General features: G+C 44.6%; 1 protein-coding gene across 1 annotated transcript in view; it reads left to right on the top strand.

Annotated features, from left to right (window-relative positions):
* The window catches only part of FRO1 (NADH-ubiquinone oxidoreductase-like protein), a 39,339-nt gene extending 26,492 nt beyond the window's left edge, over window positions 1-12,847 (top strand). The window contains exons 5-6 of the mRNA XM_087379721.1: window positions 12,353-12,419; window positions 12,569-12,847. Of these exons, the coding sequence (XP_087235847.1) occupies window positions 12,353-12,412 (60 nt within the window). The 3' untranslated portion in view covers window positions 12,413-12,419; window positions 12,569-12,847. The remainder of the gene's footprint in view (window positions 1-12,352; window positions 12,420-12,568) is intronic.
* Window positions 12,848-17,837: the final 4,990 nt, after the last annotated feature.

Genomic DNA, 17,837 nt, shown 5'->3' with positions numbered 1-17,837 from the left:
GCAATGTGGAAGTTGTTGCGCATCAAGAGAAAGAGGAGATGGCCTAGCTGGGGAGGATTCATTGAATGAATTTGAGAGGGCAAGCTAAGCCACTATTTTAAAGGAGAGCTAAGGCTAAATCTAGAGTAGCTTTCCCAAAAATAAGAAAGCTAAAAGCAGAAAAGCTAAAAAAAACTAGAAGCAAAAAAGCAAAAAAGTAGAAAAGCTAAACTAGCTTTTTGGAAAAGCAGAAAGTAGAAAAGCTAAACTAGCTTTTTAGAAAAGCAAAACTAGCTTTTTAGAAAAGCATAAACTTTTAATAATTTAATACTTCAATAACTTTTTAAATATGGTTATTATTATTATTCACCAAGATTAATTAATCTAGAGGCCTAGGACTCAACTAACCCTAGAACCTAGACAACTTGTATCTAACTATAGATAACTCAGAATTCTACTTCTACTAAACTGAGACCATCTTTGAGGAGCAAGCTCTATTTGCTATATTACATGATCTATCCCTCTCTGAGGCGATAGATGATGATCAATGATGCTCAATGATGCCGTGTGTTTATGTTGAGTCAAATAAAGGTTCTCAGCCTTGAGTTGTTCCTCTAAATTAAATGTCTTTGGAGTCAATAAGAGGTCCTCTGCCTTGGGTTGTCCCCCAAAAATGATTGTATTATGTTTTACTTCGGTTGATGGTATGACCATCGACCACCCAGTTCAGAGTAAGGGGGGATGACGAGTGATGGTTTACCCTTGCTGGTCGCAAGCTGATTGAGAAGTCACTATCACATGGGAGGTGTTGGATAGTTGGACTTGCTCTTGTCACCCGCTCACTACATGAGGCTGCCATTCACGCCTTTCCCCACACCACCCGCTCCACCCGCCCACCACCCCCTGGAACCGTACCCTGTAATAGTTGGTACGATGATGAGTGTAAGGCCTTACGCTGTCAACTCAGATTCAAAACCAAAAACAGCCTTCCGAGCGTACCAGATACGCTACGTGAATACCGTGGACTGGTATGAAGGAAGAAACTAGACTTCGTTCGTCGAAACGAGGAGGAGCTACTGAACATTTTGTTTAGTAACAACTCTAAGGACTTCTGGCGGAGATTTCTAGAAGGACAGTCCCCTCCGCCACTCATTGACACCCAGATCTGGTTTGATTATGCACGCACACTTTATGACATCCCAAATCAGCCAGTCCCTAGCCTCTCACACATGCCTCGTCCCACATCTTGCACCCTCTTCATTAGAGGAGGGGTAAAGGATGCTGTAATGAAACTTCATAATGGCCGAGCGAAGGATCATGAGGGACTATGTACTGAGTTCATTGCATATGGGATTAACCTCCTAGCCCCGATCTTAGCAAAGCTTTTTAATGAAGCGGTTTGTTTGGGATTTCCACACACTTGGACCATTAACACTATCTCACCCATCCACAAGGCGAGGGATCCCATGAGCCGGGAGAACTATAGGACCATTATGATTGGACATGTCATGTCCAAGATTTATGCATCAGTACTTGACTCCGAGGTTAGCAGACTTGCAGAGTGTCGAGGGCTCAGAGTAGCAGGACAGGCCGGATTCCGGCGTGATCATGGAACCATGGACCACATTCTGACGCTCAGATGTATCATCGAGGAGGCGAGATCACGGAAGCAGAGGGTTTATTGTTGCTTTGTGGATTTTCGCAAGGCATTTGACACAGTCCCGAGAGCCCGCCTCATACGGCGCCTACAGGACTTGGGTTATGACCAGGAGATCATTTGGGCTGTCATGGCACTTTACGAGAGAGTTTCTGGCAGAGTTCGGGTAGGATCCGGGGGACAGACGAGATCATGAGTACCATCGGGGTCAAACAAGGGTGTCCTTTGTCGCCTACCTTGTTTGGCCTCTACATTGACGAGCTTGAGACAGTGATGCAGACACAGGGGGTGTAGGTTGCTCTCTTGCAGGCACGCTGATCCAAATTTTGCTCTATGCAGATGACGTGGCTCTCTTGTCTTCCTCAGCAGAGAGGCTTCAGAGACACCTAGACGCACTACAGTCCTTTTGTGAGTCTCATGATTTGAAGGTCAACTTGGGTAAAACCAAGGTCATGATCTTCAATACATCTCGAGCCATCATGCATCAGAAGCAGTTCACATTTGCAGGGTCATCTGTTGAGATAGTTTCATCATACACTTATCTTGGGGTTATCTTCTCCGGACCGAGCTTCACTATGAGACCCGCGATGCATGCACGCTTGAGTAGAGGGTATGCCTCATTGGCCAGGCTAGAGAGGCAGTGCTTCCGCTCACACTTTCAGGATCCACGCATTAAGGGGTTGCTTTTTGACTCCTTGGCTCACCCAGCGGGGATGTACGGCAGTCCTTGTTGGGGGCCAGACTTATCGGATACAGAGTGGGCTCGTGTGGAGTGGCTACAGGTTCTCATGCTATTACGGATGATTCGTGGTAAGTCATCCGTTCCTCACCAGATCATTCAGGCTGAGTTTGGGTCACCCCCTTTACAGCTAGATGCTGCATTTCAGGTCATCACATATCTGTACCGAGTTAGGGAATATGGGGATTATACCTCGGGGCGTAGCAGGCTACCATGGATAGCTTTATCCTCTTCTATGGCACTTGCAGGAGGAGGAGATCAGAGGTGCTGGTATGCACGTACAGAGAGATGGTTTGAGCGACGGGGGCTCCACATGGATAGACTACCTCCCTTCCAGTATAGCATGGATGCTCCGTTCTCTCCCCTCTTATCACACGAGGTCAACCAGGTTATCCGTGAGAATCTACTACAGCTACACACTTTTCGGACCTGGTTGGAATCGAGTGAACTCCCGGTGAAGCTTAGCTTCTACAGAGATCACTTCTTACATATCACAGCGGAGGGTTTCATTGACCCACCAGGATACACATAGATTCACCTACCCCACTCGATGAGGATCTCTCTTGGGCAGTTCCGGGTCTCTTCACACAGACTTTGCATCGAGAGCGGCAGGACATACAGGAGATTGAGACAGAGGAGCATTTCATCTTCAGGTATCCTGTGTACTATGAGATCCAAGGACGTTTCCACTGCCTCTTCAGAGATAGTTATGGGATTTTAGCCCATTTCCTCTCCTACCCAGACCAGCGGTGTTTGGCAGGTTTCATTCATGAGGCACTTAGACACCGCGAGAGGATACTCCGAGCACGGAGATAGGAGCAGACTTCTTCCTCGGTTGATCCCTCTCAGAGCTCTATCATGGAGTTCTTTCAGCTAGATCACATGGATCCCAACGAGACGAGGCCTCGACATGACCGTGACTCTGAACTCGTGACCCGACAGCTCAGACAGAGGGTCGACACACAGATCACACTTGGAGACATCCCCTCCTTGTTTAGAGTTGGAGCCCGACCGACGGGGGTCACAGTAGCCCTGGTTAGACGTAGAGCTATGACCAAGAGACGTGCCAGGATTGCACCTCTGAGTGGCTAATAACACTCTATTGCCGACTTCATGCCTCCTCTGCCACATCCATCGTGATATCTTGCTGTTGCTGGGGATGATGATGATATTGATGATGATGCTGAGATTGATATATAGTCGACCACCGACATCACTATGTTGTACTTAGGACTTAGTACCGCCATTCTGCATTTTTGGCATTTTGCATTTTGCATTGGTATGGACGCTCGTTTAGTAGCTCCACTATCACATCTCGTTGTATCAGGATTTTCACAGTCTCATAGACCCATCGGTCTTCCGAAGACTTTAATAAACTTTCTTTCTTTCTTTCTTTCTTTCTTTGCAGCATTGCAGTGGAGGGGGGATCGGTCTACTCTTGTGTGTTGGGTCTTGTGAAGGGGGGTGTTGAGATATCATAGTCAAAGAGTGTGTTGGTGTGAAGTGTTAGTGTGAAGTTCTAGGTGATCTAGTACTAGTCTATGTGAGTGAGTCTTGTGTGAGTGCCATGTGTCATCATGGGACTTATCCCATATGCACTAGATGCTAGTGTGAGTGAGTAGCCTACATAAGGCTTGTACTTCACTTGTCTTGTCATACTTCACGCTACCTTTGTACGGCTTGACTAGTATATTAATATGTTTAAACATCAATTGAAAGAGTATTTGAGAAAGTATTGAAGTCATCCAAGTACGTCACTTTGGCAGCTTAAGGGGAAGGGAAAGACCTTCACATGGAAAGAGGTTTTGAGGCTATGAAGCGTTTATAGCCATTGCACAATGTTAGAATCTACTTGTATATTCTTTTCTTCTGTCTTAAGGTTAAAGGAGGCAGATGTTCCTTCAAATCAAGTCGGATTTTAAATGACTCCATAGGAATGATTCTTATTGTAAAATTTTATAATTCCTCTCAAAGCATTCAAGAAAAAGACTCTCCTATTCTTTTTCAAACCTATGATTTTTCTACACTTTATACAAAGATTGAGCTGGAAGATCTTCAGTTTAGAATTAAAAAGCTAATGGCTGAAGTTTTTAAGCTGAGATTTGACAAAGATAGATGCAAAGTGCTAAAAGTTGAGAAAACAATAAATAATATATATCATGACATTGATCTAAAAAGAACAGATGTACAAACGTCATAAGTGTTGAAGATGTTGCTCTTGGATAGATTTTCTTTTAGATAATCCTTACATCAAAATAGGTGATAGGAATTTGTATAGGCACTAATCGTGCTGTCTTTTTAGCAAACTTGAATCTCTTCACTTATGAATTTTAGTTTATGAATTGTCTTATATCTATCAATACGTGCCCTATTATTTTACATAAGCTTAGCCAAGTTCCTGCCTTATTTGTATAAGATGTTTCTGCCTTTCAAGATTTTAAGTACAAAGATACTTGTGCTTTTGGAGAAGGAATCTATCCTCGTGACTCTTGTGAACTTAACTGCACTTCAAGAGGAGATTCTTGTGTTTTCTTATATCTTAGATTCTCTTCAATCTGCCGTAGGATTACTTGTGTTTTCTGTTGGGTGCAGGAGCCTCATCAACTGAAGGCAGATCAGGCTGAGCAGGAACTACTGGTGGAGGATGTGCAGTGCTAGAAGTGTATGGCACAACACTCTGCACTGGCTGCTCTGAATCTGTGGGTGACTGAAAGAGAGGCAACAATGTATCAAAGACATTTGAGGCATCAACAGTAGGCTGTCTTTTGCATTCCAGCCAAGGTAAAGGCACATTTTTAGTGAATATAACATCCCTACTGACTATGACCTTGCCCGTGCTGGGCTGATATAACCTGTATCCCTTGCTCCCTACGCTATAACCAATGAATATGCATTTTACAGCTTTGTCTTCAAGCTTATGCCTCAGCTAAGATGGAACATGAGCATAAGCCAATGACCCAAACACACACATATGAGAAATTTCAGGTTTGCGGCCGTGCCATGCCTCGTAAGGTGTGATATTCTTCAATGCCTTTGTGGGTATTGAGCACATAGTTGAAGCACATGGCAGCATCTAACCAAAACTTATTTGGCAAAGACTTCCCTTTGAGCATGCACCGGCTCACTTCCATTTTTGACCCATTTTTCCTCTCTACCAGCCCATTTTGCTGCAGAGTGTAAGGAACAATACATTGATGAATAATACCCCGAGCTGCCAAAAAATTATAGAATTCATGGGACATGTATCTCCCCCCCTGTCATTGAATAGAGTAAGAAGCTTGTTCCCGGATTCATTTACAGCCATGGCAAGCCAATGTCTGAAGCATGAGAACACATCAGATTTGGCCTTCATGCCATATATCCAAGTGAATCTGGTGTAGTCATCCACAAGGGTACAAAAGTAAAGGTAGCCCCTAAGATATGCTCTCTGCATCGGCCCGCACACGTCACTATGCACAAGGTGAAGCTTCTTGGATGCACCAATTGTCCCATCCTTTGGAAATGAGAGACGGTGCATTTTGCCCAACAAGCATTCCTCACAAACATGTTTAACTAGTGCATGCATGGGTGGGAGAGCAGCCACCATGTCCTGTGAATGCATTTAAACCAAGCTTCTGTAGTTGAGGTGACCCAACCTCGCGTGCCATAAGTGGGAATCTGAAATTACAGATTCAGCCACCAATTTGCCTCTATAGCAGGCTGTTTGTCATATACATCAAGATGATACAACCCAGAAGAAGGGGATCTAGTAAGTACTATGCTTTCATTGTACCAGTTGTCATACACGGCACATCGATAACCATCAAAGAGAACCCGAAATCCATTCAAGGATATGGCTGAAATGGAGATGAGGTTCTTCTTGATAACTGGGACAAACAAAACGTCCATGAGCGTGACCGTATCACTTGAAATTGAACGACCTCGATCTGACCAATTCCTTTCACGGGATATGATGCATTGTTGGCACATGTCACTGTGCCACCATGTGGAGTAGTCCCCAATGTCTGAAAGAGTGATTTGCAAGAAGTGATGTGCTTGGAAGCACCATTGTCAAAGCACCAATCTGACTTAGAATCTAAGACAGACAAGGCTGTAGCATGCTTTTGGATGGTATTGGCATGTCACCTTGAAAGCCCACTCATCGTGAGCAATGCTTGCAGCCTCATGACTATAATCTGGGGCAGCAGCAGTAGTAGTGACAACAAGTTCCTTTCGATGTTTTTTCTTTTTAGAAGCAATGTGCTTGCGACATTCAGAAATATCATGTCCGGAATTCCTGCAATAGCATTTGCTGTTTTTCTTCTTTGTATCAGATGGGGCAGAATTAAAAGAGTGTCCAGCAGTAGATGATCCTTCAGAAGGCTTTGGTTTGATGTAATTTTGCCCGTTCTTTCCCTTGTTTCTGTGATTAGCGACAAAAGCCTGATTTGCAAACTGAGAGGCAGCACAATTTGTGTGACTCTGCTCCTCTTGTACGAGAAGGGAAACAAGCTGGTCGAAAGTATAAGTGTTGGGATTGCCCATGGCAACCAACCTCAATGTAGTAGCAAACCCCTTGTAGGACTTAGGAAGTCCATTGAGTGTTGTGGACGCTACCTGAGCGTCTTGGAATAATTTCATCCACATTGATGAGCTGCTCTTGAAAATCCTTGATTTTTGTGATGTATGCATCCATGCTGTCCCCCTCTTCCATTTTGACATCCATGTATGCATCCATGCTGATTTGCAATTTGAGAGGCAGCACGATTTGTGCGACTCTGCTCCTCTTGTAGGAGAAGGGAAACAAGCTGGTCGAAAGTATAAGTGTTGGGATTGCCCATGGCAACCAACCTCAATGTAGTAGCAAACCCGTTGTAGGACTTAGGAAGTCCATTGAGTGTCGTGGACGCTACCTGAGCGTCTGGAATAATTTCATCCACATTGATGAGCTGCTCTTGAAAATCCTTGATTTTTGTGATGTATGCAGCCATGCTGTCCCCCTCTTCCATTTTGACATTCTCCAATTGCTTGCGTAAGAAAGCAACACGTGCCTCATTGCGAACTTGGTAAAGGTTAGCCAAGATGTCACATGCAGCCTTTGATGTCTTAGAAGATCGAATGATGTCTCTTGACTAAAAAAGCAATGATAGAATGTGCTTGGCATCTCTACTATCCCATCTGGCCTGGTCGGGTGTGGGAGGAGGGGCTGGAGTAGTAGTAGAACAGTGAGTAGATCCAGAGGTGGCTGTAACAGCTGCACTAGCTGTAGCAATAGCGGGAGTGGAAGCCACAGAGGGAGGTCGAAGGTCCGATCCTGAGACAATACCCCAAAATTTTTTGGCAACCAGCAAATGTTTCACCATGTATGACCACATGGATAATTGGGTCCATCGAGCTTTTCCTCAACGGAGAACATACCCATCCAATCGTTGCTTCCCATTGAAAAAAAAAGAGGAGTAAAAATGCGTGCTCAAGAGTAGTCTCAAGGCTTTCACTGCAAAATGAGCTGGCTGTCCAAAAATGACAGCGAATGTCAGGCAGTGACCAACCAAAAATTGACTGCTCAAACAATGAGCTAAATGCACCTGTTGTTTGTGAGAAGTGTAGCAGAAATGAATGGAACAAAGAGAGAGAGAGCACACCTCACACACGCACACTGAGAAGGAGAGAGAAAGGCACAAGAGAACTCCAAGTGATCTCTAAAGAAAACCCCTGCTACAATTGGGGGGAAAACACGGAAACAACGGGCTGCTCGAGATCTCAGAACACACAGCTCAACAACTAAGTGAAGGGAGCACTAGGGAGTGAATGAAGTGCTTCACTGACCTGCTCCTCAAGTGCTCGCTGGGCTCTGCACCTCTGCCAGGCCCTACGATGAGAGAGAATGAAATGCTCAAGTGGGGAGGCCTATAAATAGTCCCCAGCTCCCTAGTCGGCCTGCAAGGGGCTGGGCTGACCACCTGCCTACAAGGCCGACCCACAGCCCTAGGGGGCTGACCCAAACAGCCCCTATATAGGGCTGCACAAGGCCCTAACACATGGGTTTGGTCGGCTCTTAAGAGCCGACTCCTCCTAGCCCTCCACCGAGATCTGCACAGCCTATATGAAGGGGCTGTGCCCTCTGCCCCCCAGCTGACCTGCTCACAAGGGAGCTGACTCCCTAGGCGCCTCAAAAGGGGCTGCCACACGGCATCATAGCAGGCCTCAAGAAAGCCCTGAGCAGCCCCACACGTGGACGACAACCTCTCCAGCCTGGGTAGCCTGCCAACCCTACTCTACCTAAGCCTCTCACATGAGGGGCTGGCACACCCACAACATTGGCCCTCACTCATCTACCCTAGCCTTACTCACTGGGCGGGCGCACCCATAGATAAGGCCCTCTCTCTAGGTTACATCAGGAGATGTTGACCTCTAACATTGTCCTCAAATATATGACCTGCAAAGGACCCCCTGCCAAAGATGGCTGTCCGGTCAAAGGACCCCCCTTGCCAAAGATAGCTGTCTTGCAAAAATATCAGCCCAAAACAAGGGGCAAATGTCTGCAAATGTATCCAATGATCAATTGAGCTGTAATCCCGGATGGAGGCTGTGTGCCTCAAATCTGACAGGACAACAAGCCCAAATCAAGGGGCAGATGCATAATATACCCAAATTTAGCTGAATAAAGTAAATGTCACTGCAATGAACAACAAAATCTGGCAAAAGCCCCAAAAAGAGGGCAAATTAGGAAAAGCCCCAAATTGTGCTGCAACTTGCAAATGTAACTCAATGTGCTGCAATTCCAAGCCAATGTCAATGTTCCTACATGCAATGTCTACCAAATGCCCAAAATTGGGTGTACCAGGCCAATGTCACTGCAAATTTCAACAAAATTGACGAAACCCCCAATTTTTGAGAGGGTAAAACTGTCAAATTTGGGGCAAATGACCAAAAGCCCCAAATTTTACTGAAATACAGCAAATGTTGACAGTGTCCTGCAATGCCATTGAAATGTCCTGCCAACAATCACAATATGCCTGCCAAATGCAAAAATATCCCAAATTTGATAGCTAAAACAACAAATGTAAGATGTAATCACTCATAGAGTGATTGGAATGCCTGAGAACCTGAAAAAGATACATCTCCAATGCAAATTTGAGGCTAAGAGCAAAAAGCCCCAAATTTATCAAAGATGAAACCACCTCATCCGAAGTGGGTGGCACAAAGGCTGGTCTAAGAACTCGAATGGCTATAACCTTCAGTCTGATGATGGCGCAGGTTTCCAGATGGCTGACAACGATGCGAACGGACGACGGGCAGTTCAATGGCTAACATGAGCGTCGCTAGACAAGCTGATACCAAGAACGACTTAACGTACAGATGAGTTGTAGTGCAGGTCGTACAGACGTTGCATGCACGTGTATGGACGACTACCGTACGATGTACGAAAAACTGCCGTACATGGAGGATGACCGTACGACGTACGGGCAATGTACGGATGTTCTTCTGCTTCAAACGTACGCTTATACCAGATTGTATGGCGTTGCTTTGACATTGACGCAGATTGTACGGTGATACCACGCTTCCACGCTAATGTGAACGTCGCTAGACAAGTTGCTGCTAGTTGCAAACTTTCACGCAATGGTTCAAGCTGAAGCAATGGTCCTCTAGCAAATCCTCACGTAATGACAACGATGTCCATGGGGAGGCAGGTAGGAGCAAGAACCCGCTCTGATACCACTGTTGGGTGCAGGAAGCAATTGAACAGGAGTGGCCTATATGGCCCCAATCCTATATGGCCCCCAAGTCAACCATATGGTTGACCAGTGAAGTCAACTCTATGAGTTGACCTGAAATACAAAGTATATATAATAAACGTAGTTAGTTTACGCATCAAAAAAAGGTCTCATATCGACTTAAATATTTCTGATTTCTGCAAAATATGTAGTCATTTCTTCCCAATTCCCTCGCCTTTGTACAACTAAGGAATCTTTTATCGCTCAATGTAGTAATTTGATCACTTTGCTAATACACGAGGTATAATCTAAGAAAAATAGTCAAAAAAGTACGCACAATCTTAGATATGAAGTCTTTTATCTAAGATATATCGGCCTCAGGGATGTTTAGAATGATTGAATATAAGCGGAATTTAATATTGCACCATTGTAAGAAGCGGTACATAAGGGTAAGTGGTTTCTTTAAATTTTTATGCTTTAAATAATTCGTTCATTTTGTCATTCTTTCTTTTATTCATACATGAAAATGAGAGAGAGAGAGAGAGAGAGAGAGAGAGAGAGAGAGAGAGAGAGAGATTTGATTCCTTTATTTTTTGTTTCTTGATTTGTTTGTTTATTTTTGCTTAGTCACTTTCTTCCTTTCTTCTTTATTTCTTGTCATCTTTCGTTTTTGTTTAATGGACATATTTTAGTAAGCATTGGGTTTGCCCAAGAGACAATGCGGGTCTTTCTAGTATACCGGCTTATGCTTGGGTAATGATGACGACATAAGCATTGCTTTGCTTGCTAGGTATGTCTACCTTTTGTTTTTCAAAATTTTTTTTGTTAGCTCATTTTTCTTCACATTTCCTCTTTTATTTTCTTTGTAGAAATTTGGACTTTAGAACAACCTTTATCTGATTTTGTACTATTGGATGTATTCTAGTCTTACAAAGGTATATATTAAAATGCTTTAAAGTCTCTTGAATGACCTTTTTGTGGTTCGTGTCCACTAGGATCAAGATTTAGCTTCTTATATATGTGGCCTCTATCTTGGCTTTTATCTCCTGTAACAACTCCTTGACATGCCCACGATTAGTTTTCAGCTCTCCCAAACAGTCTGCATTTTCTGCTTTTAGTGTATCCAGTGCAGTGGTGTCCAAGCCTCCAAGCCATCTCTTCTTGAGATCTTGCACTTCTAGCGCAAGTGCTCTGAGTCTGGACGCTTGTTCCTCTACTGTCTTCTTGAGATTTTCGTTCTCTTTCGCGACGGCCTCTTGCTTGTCCATGAACCTGGCCATCTTATCCATGCAAATGATGCGGCACCTATTCATCCTAGTGCTGGAATACCTTACTGAAGTGCTGGATGCATGTGGCTTGGGCATATGCCTTTTCTGTTCCACCCAATTTGTCATCCTGCAGATTAAAAAAGAAGCTTCCCAAGATGTGAATTTGCTAATCAAATCAAAAGTCACCTTTTTATTTTTTTGACCAAAAGAAGCATCAAGGTTTAACTCCGTCAAGTTCCATCACCTTTGGTCGACAAAATTCTATCATGCCTGTATTTTTTTTTCTTTTTTATCATTTTAGCTGTGGCTTCCTTTGCGTCATTGGTGGAGATTGCTTGTCAGAACCCCCTCTCTTTGTGTGTGTTTTTGAGAGCTTCTTGAAGAGGCTTGTGAAGGAGGAATGGGAGTAGGTTCTACAGAGGTAGGAGGTAGTATAGGCTAGGATATGGGGGTCTAGTGGGTGAGGGGAGCCAGGGGAGCTGCAGGGAAGAGCGGTGAGGTTGAAAGGTTGGGGGAGGCTCTAGTAAGCCAGACGATCTGATGAAATTTGCACCAAGCTGCTTTGCGCCAGTCCTCCTGGATGCCCAGTCAGGCCTATCTGCTCCTGGCAGCAGCCCCCTTCTGATCCAAGGAGCTCCCTAGCTCCCAAAACAAGCTGAAAGGTGTGCCCCGTGTGTTTTTTTTTGGGGGGGGGGAGTTTGCAGGGAGAGAACTCCCTAGGGTTGGAAGAAATGGAGCTCTGATGGACTGAGTTTCTAGCAGCCTGAACTTAAGTGCGATCTCTGTGAATGTTGCACATTTGATCCTCAAGTGTGCAGTTAAATTGGTTTTCCTGTTAATGGCGTGCTCCTACTTGGCTGTGTTAGGTGCATGTCTGTTGGACTCTGTAAGCTTTTTCTAATGTTCGGGTATGTCCAAAAAATTCCATTCTAATATCAATTTTTTTTTCATACTCAATCCTGCATGGACTATTATGAGAAGTGCGCTCTGAAGTATGATGATGCTCTTTTTGCAGCCCAAGGCGTATGCCGACAACTACAAGTATAGAGGGAATCCCAATACAGAAGAAGATTGACAGATGGGTATTTGCAAAGCTCCTCTGACGTTTTCAAGCATGTTTAACATTTCGTAGAAGATGTATTTTGCAGATGTTTCCTATTGAACTGTGAATGCAATTTGTAGGAAAAAGATCCTTTCTTCAGAATGGTAATGTCATGTCAATATTTTGCAGCCTAGAGCTATGCAGACTTCAAGTTCAGAGGGCCTTAGCGTGCGGGATGGCTTGATTTGGGAATAGCATGGAATCTTTGTGCTTGAGGATGTTGTAAGCGTGTAATAAGCCCAATCATGCAAGTTAATTTTCTTGATTTTGTAAGATGTTCTGATGACGGCTATCCCTGTGTGTTGATTCTCAAGGCAATCGGCATTTATGTGAAACCTGGCATGAAATTTACTTTCTGTGCAAACCAAAAGGATTTGTTCCTCTTCCATTCAATAATTCGATGAGGTAGTATGGTGTGAATCATATAATTGTGGACCACTACAGTGCTAACTGGTTGCAACCAAGTTATTTATAGGAGTAGTGAGGGTTTGTGATGGCAAATTCATGCTGTAATACTCTTGCAACGTCTTTGTAGCAACTTGTAATCTGTATCTCATCTTTTTGAATGTAATGCTTTGGCTTTTAAATTCATTAAGGAATCTGAAAAAAAAGAATAGATCTCTCTTAACATATATTGGGTGATGTCTAGTAAATACTTGAAATAAAATTTGGAATGCTTAAAACAATAATTAGAACTGAATGTTCAGGGGGAAAATAAATCTCAGATTTGTTTTAAAAAAGAACGGAAAGATCTTTTTAAAACGGAAAGATCTACCTCTAGTACTTTGAAGACAGTGCCCATTGGGACTCCGGAGCAAGGGCCAACAATCAGCATGGTGGGCCATCCAACTAGTGGATTCCTCCACTTGTAAGATACATAAAAAATACTTCCAAGCTAGGCCTTGCAAATACGCTTAGGGCATTCAAGAGCCTTTTAGAACTCTCTATACCCTACTCCCAAGGTGAAAATAATGTCAAGCCGTATGCTCAGGCTAGTATGTTGGCAAAGACAATGCGATATTGTCCTGATTCGACACCTTGCTCCTCGATTTGCCAATGGAAAAAGATGCTTTGTTTGTTGATACAAGAGGCAGCTCCAAGCTCCATATAGAGCTTGGCCATTGTGTGTATCTTTTGTTCTAACATGATATAATGCGGATCACAGGCTTCCTGGGGCTAAATTAATGGCATTTGATCTCTTCTTTGTATGGTGGGTTGGGCATAGGGAGATTTGTTTCGCAAGGTGCCACTAAACCCTCTTCAGACTTATCACGGGGGAATTGTGCCCATTGAAAAGGGATTTGCAAAGCTCCATCTACGAGGTTGCTATTGTCCTCCAATATTTAGGCTATTTTGAAGATGGATTTGTTGTAGGAGCTAGGTTAATGATCTCTAATTCTCCCTTAAGAATGAGGTAGGATCATTGCCTGTCCTCCAGCTCTAGTATCTTGTGCACTATGCAAACCAACATTATGCACCATTCACCTAAGTTGACCTCTACATCCTTTGCGAAAGCAACAAACTATGGCAAGTAGGACGTAGTTGGCCACCAATATTCTATTTACAAGGGAGAGTCTTGGCAAAGCTTGAATACCAAAGCATTGGTGCACAACCATGAAGGCTAGGGTGAATTGAATTACATTGTGGTTACACCTTTGGGAATCCAACTAAAACCAATTGTCTCCCCCCCCCCCAGTTGTGTGATCCCTTTCTTTTTGTAAGAAATCCAATCGACTTGTTCTAGTTGATCCTACTGTTAAAAATGAGGCTAGAAACATCCAAGAGGAGTTTTGTTGTCTCTAGGCTATGACCTAGACCCTCTACGAAAAAGGGTCGTGGCATTTGTAGGGTGTGAGGCCATAATTTCCTCTTGTCAAATTTGAATTCGCATCCCAACCAATACTTAATGTGAGAGTGGAGAAAACACCTACTAGCCTTCTTACACAAAAAAGGTGGCCTCCCTTGTGATATGCAATGAAAGAATATCATAGTCGCAGATGGTGCAAAGACCCCACTTATTTTGGTATTTGCCATACGTCTTCTTGAAGTCGTCCATGAGAAGGATTGCAAGGGATTGCAAACCGTGGCACACCTAATTAGTATCTAGGATATGTTGTGCAAGATTTTAAGCTTCTATATAAAGCTAAGTTGCATATATGATGTTGGGAAATATAGGATGCATCTTAAGAACTTGGCTAGGCTCAGACCTATCCAGACATGGGAAAAATGAACGATCTCTTGATATGCTAGGTGAAGTGGGGTGCTTTTTAAAGTCCTTCGATAGCTTAAAGAAGACGAGTGAGAGCTACTTTTCAAGTCCTTATATTACTCAAAGAAGACAAGGGAGAGAATCAAAGGCTCAACCACCTTATCAATTATAAAAGGGGTGTCTAGTTGCCTCATCATGGATTGAGTGATAATTGAGGAGATTTGGACCGAAACCTCCTCTTGAATGCCCATTACTTTGGACAAAGCCTTGTTCACGTGGCCTTTGTTGAACGAGCCTAGTGTAGGAAAAAAAAAATCTCCAAGGTCTCTTAGGATAAGAATGTGTCTGACCTCTCTTGTCCCTCAGGTCATTAGAATTGTGTTTGTACTAAACTCGGCTTGGTGGTCTTAAAGTCGCTTGCTTGCTAGCTTGTTATACTTCTTGAGCCCATGAGGATAAGTGTGAGTACTTTGCAAGCCTAGCCTACATAGCCAGCATCACCAGTTTGGTGCACTCATACATGTGAGCTAACCACATTAAGTTTGGTTGTTGATTTTTGAACCCCCCCTTCTCTCTCTCTCTCTCTCTCTCTCTCTCTCTCTCTCTCTCTCTCTCTCTCTCTCTCTCTCTCTCTCCAGCCACCTTCTTGACAATCCCTTAGCTTCATAGGGTTTGGGCCTTAGCTAGAGGAAGAAAGAAAGAAATTTTATTAGAGTCTTTGGAAGACTGATGGGTGTATGAGACTGAAAGAAAACCTGATACAAATCACAGCAAGGGTGGAGCTACTACAACGAGCATCATCACTCGTGTTGAAACCTAAGTTTGATCATACATAATCAAATACATCTAGTTGTGACAATGAAAAGAAAAAAGACTGGAGCGGAGTGGAATCCTTTGTATGTCATGTCGCCCTGGCTGGTGAATAGCTAGTGATGGGACGTTGGCGCCCGTCAAGGGGTGCCGTGCATATCGGTCTCCTGGACGAGGCTCAACGCAAAACCAGAGCCACTGTGACTCCCGTGGGACGTATTCGAGGTTTAAACAATCACGGGAGGTCTCCCAGAATGATCTATGTCCCCTCAATGTCTCGTGTGTCGTGCTACGATCATCGGGTCGGGGTCTCTGTCACGTCTGCGGCTAGAGACTAGACGATCAATGTCACTCGATCAGAAGAACTCTGTGATCCTACTCTAAGAGGTGTTTGATGGTGTGGCCAAGTCCCGTCGCCTGAGTAAGTACTCTCTGTGTCGGACCCCCTCGTGAATGAAGGTCGCGAGGCATCTCTAATCTGGGTAGGCGAGGGATCTCAAAAGGAGTTTGGAAGTGACAGTGGTAGCGACCTTGGATCTCGTAGTACACTAGGCACCTGAAAATAAAATGCTCCTCTGACTCAACCTCTTGATAGTCGCACAATATGCATATGCGATGCTCCATAGGGATCCCCTCTGCTCTGTTGCTCTCTATGTGGAGGCGGTGTGATGATACCCGACACTGTCCGATGGAGATCCGTAGTGAGTGAGGCATATGAAGCTCAGTGTAACCCGGTGGTGTGATGAATCCCTCCTCTGAAATACAAAGACAGTAATCTCTATAGAAACTCAGCTTCACTGGAAGCTCCCTCGACTCCAACCATGTGCTACAGGTGTGTAGCTACAAGAGATCCTCTCGAATGACCTGATTGCCGATCGAGATGGTGGGTGGGAGTACCGGAGGGGCATCTAAACTGTACTGAAAAGGAGGTATCCTATCGATGTGAAACCCTAGTCTCACAAACCATCTGTGAGTCCGTGCATACCACCATCGCTCATCTCCCTCTGCTGCCAATCTCATGGAGGAATCGAGAGCTAACCATGGCAACCTCTGTCTCCCTGATGTGCAGTCCCCATATGATCTAACCCGGTGTAGATATGTGATGGTTTGAAAGGTTGCATCTAGCTGAAGTGGAGAAGCACCAAACTCGGCCTAAATGATGCGATGTGGTATAGATGGTTTCCCCCGCATCATCCGTGAGAGCATGAGGATCTGCAGGTGCTCCACACTATCTCTGACATGTCAGGTCCCCAACAACGGCTGCCATACATACCAGCTGGTCGGACCAAGGAGTCAAAGAGAAGAGCCTTTGTCCGAGGGTCCTGGAAGTGAGAGTGGAAGCACTGTCTCTCTAGCCGAACCAGTGAGGTGTATCCCCTACTCAATCTAGCCTGCATCGTTGGTCTCATCATGAAGATCGGGCCGGAGAAGATGACCCCCAAGTAAGTGTATGAGGATACAATCTCAACTGGTGACCCACCGAAAGTGAAATGCTTCCATTGCATGTTTGCTCGAGAGGTGTTAAAGATGATGACCTTGGTCTTGTCAAGGTTGACCTCCAAATCATGGGATAAACAAAAAGCCTGCAGTGCATCTAAGTGAGTGCATCTAAGTGTCGTAGAGCCCCTCGGGTGTGGACGACAAGACTGCCACATCATCTGCATAAAGAAGAATCCTGATGGTGATCCTAGCAAGTGAGCAACCGGTCCCTCCGAAAGTCCCCATGAAAGTCTCAAGCTCATCAATGTAGAGGCCAAATAGGGTTGGTGATAAGGGACAACCCTATTTGACCCCTATGGTACTCAAGATCTCATCTGTCCAACCTGCGCATGTCTGAACTTGGCCTGAGACTCTCATAAAGTGCCATGACTGCCCAGATGATCTCCTGATCAAATCCCAGTGTCTATAGGCGTGTGATGAGACGAGCTCAAGGTACTGTGTCAAAGGTTTTGTGGGAATCCATAAAGTAGCAGTATACCCTCTCCTTTCGTGATCTAGCCTCCTCAATGACACTCCTGAGTGTGAGTATGTGATCCATAGTCCCATGTTCTCGCTTGAAGCCGGCCTGACCCTCTACTCTAAGCCCTCTCATCTCTGCAAACAGGCTGACCGACGCATCCAATACAGCTACATAGATCTTGGACATCACATGTCCAATCATGATAGTCCTGTAGTTACTCGGGTCCATGGGATCCCGTGCCTTGTGGATGGGGTTGATGGTGTTGAGTATCCAAGTGCGGGGGAAGCCAAGGCAAACAGCGTCATTGAATAGCTTTGCTAGGATCGGGGCTAATGTGTCGATCCCATATGCGATAAACTCAGTGCATAGCCCCTCGTGATCCTTAGCTCGGCCATTGTGCAGTTTCAATGTCGCGTCCT

Source organism: Dipteris shenzhenensis, chromosome 1 (assembly GCF_047967505.1).
Source record: "Dipteris shenzhenensis isolate YYH24624 ecotype China chromosome 1, Dip_SZ_1.0, whole genome shotgun sequence".
NCBI classification, from domain to species: domain Eukaryota; kingdom Viridiplantae; phylum Streptophyta; class Polypodiopsida; order Gleicheniales; family Dipteridaceae; genus Dipteris; species Dipteris shenzhenensis.
This window is presented reverse-complemented; position numbering and strand designations above follow the sequence as displayed.